At 51.8% G+C, this 10,246-nt stretch overlaps 1 protein-coding gene across 1 annotated transcript; it reads left to right on the plus strand.

The window, feature by feature from the left end:
* The first annotated feature begins 2,137 nt into the window (after positions 1 to 2,137).
* On the plus strand, positions 2,138 to 6,790 carry FUT3 (fucosyltransferase 3 (Lewis blood group)). Its single transcript, XM_056338469.1, has one exon. It carries the CDS (start codon positions 2,895 to 2,897, stop codon positions 4,236 to 4,238), a length of 1,344 nt encoding a protein of 447 aa, XP_056194444.1. The 5' UTR covers positions 2,138 to 2,894; the 3' UTR covers positions 4,239 to 6,790.
* The last annotated feature ends 3,456 nt before the right edge of the window (positions 6,791 to 10,246 follow it).

The following is a 10,246-nucleotide window of genomic DNA, read 5'->3' on the forward strand; positions in this document are numbered from 1 at the left end:
TCAATTCATTCTGGCCATGGCAAACAAACAACCTCTCCAAGTCTACAGACCGTGGTGTACAATGCCTATTCACCTGGGCTGGAGTCGTTCCAGAGCATGGTCTGCAGCGCTGGACACAGGAGGGATCCCCCAGTCTTGCCCAAGCGCTCCTCTGCCCTGAAGGGCATGGTGATTGCTGAAGTCACCGGTCTGAGATCCTGGAAAGCTGACAAGGAGATGTAGCCTGGCGTGGGGATGGAGGCGGCTGTGCCATGTACGCCATTAGCTGGCAGTGGGGCTTGCAGACCTGATTCCTACACCTCCTCTCCAGGCTAGCTTCGCCCATCCTTCCCAAAGAGAGCTGTCCTCCTGCGACAGAAGGTGGAGAAGAAAGCACATCACCAGCAAATCCTGCGGGTGGAGACCAGCAAAAGAAGCAGACCAGTGCATGTGCAGAGGTGTTTTTAACAGTAAGGTATTAACCACAAGCATTATTTGACAATTCCTTAATTTGTCAGAGGAATCCATCCTGGCTTTATTACAGCTTTTATTATCGGTTGACGTGTTTCTGGTGGTAGCGACTGGCATACGCAGCTTAAGGCGCCGAGGAACACCTGGAATGTGCTGCTGATCCCTCCCTGAATCTGCACTCATCTTTTTTCTCCTCTTTTCCTGGTTGTGTCATCCACTTCGGTGCCCACCTTCATGGCACACTTTTTCACGAGGACCAAGCCCAGAGGTGAGCTGCAACAGTCCTTTGCTTTTTTTAATAGTTATGGGAGGAGGAACTCAACTTGGGCTGCGAGAGAGAGGCACTGAGTACAGGAGGGACAGGTGTCTGCAGCCATCTGGTTTCACATCTGATTTCAGGGAGGCATTGCTTCCCTCTCTGTTTTCTTATCATGTCTGTTGCTGGTGTAGGTACTGCTGAGATACAAGGTAAGAGGTGACAGGTTCTGCACCCACCAGCTTTTGCTGGAAATGATGTTGTTTTGGGGGATCTTACAGCTACCTGTAAGACCACGGTGGAGTGCAGGCAGGTGCCATATGGGTTTCCTTATCCTTAGGTCAATGTTGGCATGCAATGAAGACTGTCTGGTTAGACAGCCCTGATTACTGCAAAAGCAGCGAGACCTGAGCTTTGGGACACAGGCAGCAGCCCCACACGCGCAGAGACCATAGAGAGTGGGTCTGTAGAAGTTATGGGGTGTTGCAGACCTGAAAGACCATGACTATCACCCAGTACAGAGGATGCTGGTGATAAAAACACTGGTGGTGGTGCTGTGACAGAGACCATCAGAAGCTGGAGGGGGGGTGGTCATACGGGTGCTAGCTGTGCTGAGGAGAATGTGGCTGCTGTTCACAGGACACTGAAGCAAAAGACACAGTGACAAACAAGGCCATTTATTAGTACAGATAAGCTGTTTTGAAATGTTCAATGAGATCATCAACTGAAAGACAAAGAAACCCATGTGGCACCTGCCTGCACTCCACCGTGGTCTTACAGGTAGCTGTAAGATGCCCCCAAACAAGGTCTTACAAGTAGCTGTAAGATCCCCCCAAAACAAGGTCTTACAGGTAGCTGTAAGACCCCACCTGACCCTTCTGTGTGACACTGACATCAAAACTCAGTTTGTGATTCATGGGGCCATTGGCCTGTTCTTCTACTTTGTGTCATCTTTTTGGGGATCCCCTTGGGGTCTTTTCCTTGTTGTGCCCACACAGATGTTCTTCTGAAGTTGACGTGTTGTTCTGGTTCTTCACGTTTGCAGACAGCTCTGCCTGTCTCTTGCAGCCCCATGAAAAGCCCAAAGGCTCAGCCCCGGTGCTCTGCCCCCCTGCTGGGCTGGGCTCGGGGGCAGGGGCTCATTGATGCACAGGGTTCCTGCTTGGGGACCCCTTGGTGGCTTCTTTGGAGGGGTCTGTTGCTCCTGGGCATGCTCTGACTTCTCCATGCCACCCCCTTTTTTAGTACCCATCTGCCCTGCTGAAGTTTCTGCCCACCCAGACGTGGTGAAGTGGGGGACCCCAGCCTGGCCATTTTGTGTCTGTGTTTTTGTGGCTATATATTTTTTGTATCTATAGCTTTATAAATATATATGTATAGATGTGTATATATTTATATAGAAGAATATATAAAACAGTGTATCTGTAGCGAAATTTTAAAAAAATTACATGTATTTGTACATCCTTTACAAATACTTTGACATATTGTATAGAAGTACAAAATATCCATTTATATACTACATACAGTATATAAATGTTTATATTTTTATACAGGAGCATTTCCTGGCCCAAAGAAGGCAGGCAGCCAATCACAGGGCTGTTTCTTAGTCCCAAGGAAGCAGGCAGCCAATCACAGGAGTGCCTGGGAGCACGTAGGGCAATGGCACTGTCAAAACTGGTGGCCTGCCGCAGGGGAGGACATGGCGGTCCTTTTCTGATGTACTTCAGGCCACACCCGCAGCCAGTCCTGCCGGCCAATCACAGGGCTGCCTGAGGTCACGTGGGTATGATGGTGTCAGGAGGTGGCTGTTAGCCAATCACAGAGCAGAATGCTGTCTGAAAAAGTGGGCCACCGCCCTCCATGCAGTGGTGGCGCCACATCCTAAAATAGGGGTCAAACCAAAATGGCAGCCCCAGGTAGGTCGAGGAAAGGCCTTCCGTGTCTGGGTAAACCAGAAGGCGTGGCTGCCTCTGCCAGCCAATCACAACAGAGCACATGACCAGAAGGGGGGGAGTGGCTTTTGGGCCCAAAGGCTGCTGGGAAGGTGGCAGGATTTCTGGAGGGGCGGTGGGCGGGCAGCTGTCCCTGGGTGCTGCTGGCGCTTCGGCCCGTCCTGCACCCCGAGGCCTGAGGAGCCTGCGGTGGGCAGGGGGACGCGTGGCCTGGTGGGGACAGGCTGTGGGCGGTGATGGGGGGACGCCTGGGCGCTGTGGAAGGGCAGCTGTGCCCTGTGGGTGAGCGTCTGTGTAAGTGCCTGCACAGCGCACTGCAGGCCGCCCTTGCTGCAGGGGTTGGCTGGAGGTACAAGGACTGCAGATCTGCACACCGTCCCCGAGCCCCTGCGCGTATCTCGCTGCCATCGGTGTGCGAGAGCCACCTCCCTGCCAGGACCCCTGTGTGCCCGGCGCTCATTGTCCTGTCTGTGGTGTTTGCAGATCCGTTCATGGAGCTTGCAGATGGAACAATGATCTCCTGCAGGAAACCCTTCATCTTCCTCCTCTTCAGCTTCATCTTCAGCTCCTGTGTCTTGGTTTTTCTTCATCAGTTCAGGACTTTGGAGCTAGAGCATTACAGCCCCAGTCCCACTGCACAACTGGCCCGTGCTGGAAACACCAGCACCCCACGGAAGGGGGAGCACAGGCTGACCATCCTGCTGTGGAAGTGGCCCTTTGGGTACCGCTTTAACTTCATAAACTGCTCACAGCTCTACGGCACCCCGGACTGCCACTTCACTGTCAACCACAGCTGGTCCCAAAAGGCAGATGTGGTGATTATGCACCACAGGGATGTGTGCGGGGACGCGGAGGGGCTGGCCCAGCTCCCCAGAGTCCCATCCCAGCGTTGGATCTGGTTCAACCTGGAGTCCCCAAGTCACTCTCCAAACTTAGGCGCCATGGACAACCTCTTCAACCTGACCATGTCTTACCGGAGAGACTCGGACATATTCACCCCTTATGGGGAGCTGCAGCTCCTTGGCCAGCCCCAACCCCTCAACATCCCACCCAAAACCAAGCTGGTGGCCTGGGTAGTCAGCAACTGGAGAGCAGGCTCCCACCGGGTGAAGTACTACCAGGAGTTGAAGAAACACATCGCTGTGGATGTCTATGGGCAGCATCACTTGCCCCTGCCCTGGGACAAGCTCCTTCCCACCGTGTCCCAGTACAACTTCTACCTGGCTTTTGAGAACTCACAGCATGAAGACTACATCACCGAGAAGCTCTGGAGGAATGCCTTGTCATCTGGCACCGTCCCTGTTGTGCTGGGGCCTCCTCGAGAAAACTATGAGCGCTTCTTGCCCCCTGACTCCTTCATCCATGTTGATGACTTCGCCAGCGCTGGGGACCTGGCACGGTACCTGTGGGAGCTGAGCAGGGATGCCAAGAGATACCGGCGCTACTTCCAGTGGCGCAAGTGGTTGAAACCTGTGGCGGGGGCAGGCTGGGCTCTGCACGTCTGCAGAGCTTGTCACTTCTTGCAGACTACAGAGGCCAGGTACCAGGTTGTGCCCAGTTTGTCTGAGTGGTTTGTGTAACTGCTGTTTGCTCAGCTCTCTGCTCCACTGCAATCTTTTTGTGGGCTGCAATTTCACAGGGTGATTGAACTTGATGGAAATGGAGGGACAAGAGGAGCTTTGAACTGAACAAGGACAAAGAAGCTCTTAGGTGGTTGTACGTCTTTGTCTTACTGGAGAATAGACTGCCAGATAGAGCAGTACACTGTTTTTTTTGCTGATCTATTAGTTACCTGAACAAATTGTTATGCTGGCTACACCTTGGTCTTTGGAGAAGTTCACTTTCAGTCTCAGCAAACAATCCTGGATCAGCTCCACAGGCTGGAGAGCCTAAGCAAGTGGCCGAGAGGGGGAGGTGAAATAGCAATACCTATCATAAACCTGTTTCAAGGACTGTGTACTGTGCAGAGCGGCGGCTTGAAGGGGTAACCACCCCACGAGGCTGCCTGCTGCTGCAGGAGGAACTGGCCGTGCTTCTTTCTCCCAGCCCCGCAGCCCCAGTCCTGCCCTTGCTCTGCCTCGGGCTCTCCCTGACTGCCTTTGGGGTGCTGCATCAGGATGCTAAACGGGTAGAAAGCAACTCAATTTATTTTACAAAGCTGTTTTTTTGACAGATTAGCAAGTCCGTACGGGTTTGAGGAGGGGGTCTGACAGCAGCAGGCTGGTGCAGGTAAGGTGTGGGGTGCCAAGGACGCCCCTGAAAGAAGCGTATGTTTTAGTGCCTGCAGCACCCTGTGGCAAGGAGATGCTCAGGACCAGCCACCTCCTCCCCTGTGCCTCAAACCGCAAATTCTGACATTGGCTGATGCCTCTGGACCATGTGTTTGGAAAACAGAGAATAACTGGCCTTTACTGGGATTCCCGCTGCTGTTCAAGCCCTATCACCAGCAATTGTTTCCTTCCCAGGTCGGGAGCCCTATTGCAGGGAGTCAGTGGACACAGCTCTGCCTTTCCAGGCTCCCTGCCGATGCCACTGGACATTCAGTTTGTTTTCCTGACTGCTACTGATCCCTGAGCTGAGCTTTCAAAGGTCTGTCCTGACCCCAGGACGTTTCCATGAAGAAAATCAGCTCAGAGTCCAGCAATGCATACAGAGATGCAATTGTTTTCTCCGTCATCAGCGTTTAGCAAACATTTCCAAAGAATTCCTTCTGCATTTCCTCCCGCAGTCATTCTGTAGAAGGACCATCAGCAAGACCTTGTCTTTGGATTGTGAGTCCTTTATTTTCATTAGCAACCTTTGTTTTTTCTCTGCTTTGCAGATTGTTGAACACATTGATCAGCACAAGCCTAAGAACAAATCCTTCACTCTGAAATCTGAACCTTTATCCCTCCCATCTTTTTCCTGTCCTCCTGAAAGTACCTGTCTGGATGAGACCTTCCTGAGAGTGCTTAGTTTCTTGAAGAGCCTTTGCTGGACCTTAGCAAACCCCTTTGGAAATTCAGGTAGAAAACCATGCCATGCCTGCCTTAGCCATGTGCTTGCTGGCTGCTTCCAAGAGCAGTAGGTTGGTGAGGCATCGAGTTTTATTGCCAAATAATTGTCCACGCTTCTGCCTCTGCTGTGTCCGCCTGCAGACAGACACATCTCTCCTCCTTTAGCATGTAGCTCCTGGGATCTCATCCTGGTGCTCTTCCTGTCTCCAGAGCCAGTTCAGTTCAGAGCAGCTGGAGAAACTGAAGACCTTAATGTTACTGATTGAGCTGATATGGATGTGGGTAAGGGGTAAATAATATTCTGCAGGTGAGTGCTGCAAACATTCTCTTGCTATGAATGGGCGGCACTGGGGAGTTGAGATGGAATTGTTTTGCTGCTCCTGGGAAGATGATGCCTGTCCCTGGGCTAAATCCTTCCACCTCAAGACTTCCATTGGGAAAACTTCAGCTTTGAGCATTGGCCTCCAGAGCTGCCTTTTGCTGGTGTTGCCAACAAAACCGATTCCAAAACAGAGTAGTTAATTAAACTGAGCAGCAATGGAGTACCACATGTCAGGGCACAAGGTCCAGCTGCTTGGAAAGGGTGTTTCAAATTTCCAGGAGCTGCTAGAGACAACCCATGCTGCACGCATGAACACAGCCATGAGGAGCTCGCTCCTGGCTTTAGCCAGTATCATAAAAAGCCTTCCCAGGAAGAAACCACAGCGTAAAGCCCCATGAACACGTTCAGTTCACCTGAAATATTTTTCTTTAGCCTGTTTTGAAGGGCTGTACTGCAGGGAAGGGGAGTTCCTGGAGGTGGCAATGCAGGGTGTGTTGGGGCAGGGCCGCTGTCTCCAGGGGGTTTAGATGTGTCTTGCAGCAGTGGGTGACTGTGGATGTGCGGCTCCCTTGGCCAACAGCATTCCAAGTACACAAGGTGGCATTCACCAGGTGCACAGCAAGTGGCTGTGCCTGGGCAGGGAGCCCAGGTTTGGTCCCGCTGGAGACGTGGTGATGATGTTTATGGAGAACACCATGTGCATTAAATAAACATCTTGGTAAACAGGCAATTCAGTTCCACCTTGGATGTCGTTCCTTTGAGCCACCTGCAGGCTCACACTGGGGAAGCAAATGCCTGTGAACAGGAACTTCGGTCCAACCCCACGACCCCGCCCCGCCCCCCCCCCCCCCCCCCCCAGCCCCCCCCCCCCCCCCAATCTGTTTTTGTGTAGCCCCTGGACCTGTCATTTGATGTGGCCTCAAGATTGCCCATGGTCCTCTGGAGGGAAACACACCCCGGGGTGTCTGAAATTCTCCATAATATGCACACTAGCAACAAGTAAGTATTATCGACAGCATGTTATCAAAACTGATTGAGTGGCAAATTACAACGCAGCAATGTCATTAAGAAGGTTTAATTAGTTTGGCTCTTTTGCATGCCTTTTTGAGTATGAGAGCATGGGTAATGTATATACATGTGCAGTGCAGTTCGTGTACCTCATGCTCTTAACTTCAGCCTCATAGGTAAGAAAGAAAATCTCTCGTTTCTGAGGAAGGCACTAGGTTAGATATCAAGGAGAGAGAAGTTACTCCTGAGATGACTGAACCTTTTGTTATCCAGGAGCAACGCTGCTGCCGCAGCCAAGCAAGGAAGGAGATGTGGCTGGGCGCAGCCAGAGCTTTTGCTGCTCTACATGCTTTCCTTCTGCCCAGCTGTGAATGGCTGCAGGTTACAATTACAGCTGCCTCGGTCTGTCCAGTGGTCGCTATTTCCATCCAGCAGGAAACATCAGGCAGTAGCAGAAGTCTGGGGAGCCCACCCAGATGGGCAGTATGAAGCTTTAGGTTTGCAGAGGAGCTCAGGGCGAGGAGAGAACGCTGCACCGTGAGCAGCTGGAGGTTTGCACCAGTTCAAAGAGTGACAGGACAAATTCCCAGAAGGAAACTTCACTAAGAACCTTTCAGTGGTAAAATGTTCCCCCCCTGCCTCATTGGCCTAGGACATGCCCAAGTTGCAAAAAAACTGGGGGGACAAGAAGCCTTTCCAAAGCCCACATGAGGAAGGCATGAAGCACGGTCAGAGCCGGCCCCACCGCCCCGAGCTGGGATGCTGTGCCATGCAGGTGGGCCCAGCAGAGCTGGCACTGGTGGCATTTTCTGGAAATGCTACACTTTGGGGACAAAGCACTCAGGGAGCGAGGAAACACCGATCGGCACCATTGTGCTGTTTTCTCTTGCCAGCCTCCCAAGCCCAATTCCCTTTGCTTCCAAGACCTGGAGACATTTAACACCTATTAAAAAGAGATGAGTCCTGTAGATTTTTGGACTCTTTTAACTGGGGGATGGCAGCGCCAGGGTGATGGGCCCCCTCCTCTTGCCCTTGAGCCTGGGGTTATTTTGGCAGGTCAAGGCCAGCCAGGCTCATCAGCCTCATCCCTCTCCTGGGTCCAAGGGCTATTTGGGGACCTGGATGAGCCTTGGGGGGAGCATCAGGGTCTTTCTGACCCTGAGGTTAGCCAGCCTTCGAGGGTGCAGGAGCCAAGGCAAAATAAATATTCAGGGGGGCAGACTTACAAATGTTGACCTCCCCCTCATCCCCCAAATTGTGCTGCAGCCTTTGAGAGGGTGACCAAAATACAAATTTTAGTTCTGCTGAAGCGTTCCGGGCTGAGCAGAACGTGGGGTGTCAGGAGCTTGCACCCAGCCAGACTTGAGCCGTTGTCCTTGAGGAGGGAACGCGGGGTCAGCAGGACAAAAATATTGTGTTAAATCTTCCCCTCCTCTAAGTGGTGGCTGGGTGCTGCCGTGGCCTGGGGAGGGGGGTGCCTGTGGGCGACGTGGAGCCACGCACAGGCTGAGTTCGTTAGGGGATGGGAAAGCTGACACCGCACTTGGGAAACTCTGGAAGGGGGGGCTTCATCAAGGGAAACATCTGGATGGCTGCACCACGGGGGCCCGGGGCTGGGAGACCGCGCTGAGAAGTCACAGACCAGCTTTTCCCAAAGCACCGGTGCTGGGGTTTGCAGTCTCCTTGCTGAGGTGGGTTTCCCCCTCCACACCCAGTTAGAGATACCAGCATGAGGGGCTGCTTCAGTCCCTTGCAGAGAAAAGGTGAACCCCCCCCATTTGCCCCCAAACCTCTAATCTTTTTACCCAAAGGTGGTAGGAGGCAGGCTGAAAGGTTCCCGGCTGAGCCTTTTGGGCAGAGATGGTCCAAAAAGCAGAGGAGGGGAGAGCTTCTTGAAAACAAGAGATGAGACAGAGGCTGCTCCACATGGGAAACCAGGGAGATACTAATGCTGGAAACAGAGAGCTTTTGGAGCAGTGTCTGACTTCTGCCCTGCAGAGACCCCAGGGCTGGAGGCGAGCCAAAAGGAGAGGCAGAGCTTGGGAGAAACCCAAATCCTCCCCAAGCCCGGCTCAGCAGAGCTTTGCATTTGGGGAAGGGAAGAGAAAAAGCTCAGATATGCCAAAATCCTGAAAACAGCAGCTGGAGCCTTACAAGATCCAGAGTTCCATCACCACTGGGTTCGTCTTTCTGGGTGCATGAAGGTGCCTAAACCAGCCCTGTAAACTCAATTATTTCCAGCTTTGCTGAGCCTACGGGCAGATACCCCCTGTGCTTTGGAAACCTGCTCCTTGTTTTGTCCAGTCAGGCTGGGAGGGAGAACATGGAACTACAAAGACTGTTTTCTCCACGGCCATCCAGCACCACCGAGCTCCCTCCTTCCCTGGCAGCAAAGCCATCAGCAGCTGCACAAGCAACAAAAATTGTTCCCGAGCTTCACATTTTCGGTTAGTACTACCAGAGATACTGGGAGAGAAATCACCGTATATATGGGTTTAGGTTGTGTTTTTTTAAGGCTTGCAGTCTCCACACTCTTGTCTTCACTTTTATTTCATGTTTTCCAGTTTGAAGTCGGCTGGGTTTGTTTTCCCACGGTTTTTCTTACTGGAAGGTAATTTTGAGAAGCTCAGAGTGGTGGGGTTGAGCACTCTCAGCATCCCATTGCCTGCCTGATACTTTTTCCATTTAAAAATTAACAAATGAACACAAAACGTCATTTGAGAACTGGGGTTTTGAAGCTGGGGCTTTAAAACAAACACCAGCTAGTGAAAATCTCCCTCTTAGTTGGCAACATGCACCTCATCTCCAAGAAATTGCACCCAAAATCAGCCCCAGTCCCAGCCCAGCAGCATGTCCTGGCTTCACACTGTTGCCTGCAACCGTTGTTTTCTTTCTTTCTTTTTTTTTTTTTTTTTCACTCTTAGAAGAGTCAGATTTTCCAAGCAGCCCTCTCCAATTTGGTCATTAAAACTTCAGTTTGTCTTTTTTTTTTTCTTTCTTTCTTTCCTTTTTTTTTTTTTTGGACAGGCTGGCAGCAGGATTGCAGCTTTTCTTAGCTCTGGAGTGTGCGCGCACACGTACACACATGCACGCACGCGTGCGCACATGCGAAGATTTATGAGTCTCAAAAGATGCTTCATAAAATATTTACAAAGTGGAGCTCCGAGGGTGAATGTTTGACTCGGCCATGAGCCGTCCATAGCTGTCAGGCCTCAGGGTGGCAAGAGGAGGGAATATAAACAGACCTTTTTTTCCATTCCCC

The sequence above is a fragment of the Falco biarmicus genome, chromosome 4, assembly GCF_023638135.1.
Source record: "Falco biarmicus isolate bFalBia1 chromosome 4, bFalBia1.pri, whole genome shotgun sequence".
Classification (NCBI taxonomy): domain Eukaryota; kingdom Metazoa; phylum Chordata; class Aves; order Falconiformes; family Falconidae; genus Falco; species Falco biarmicus.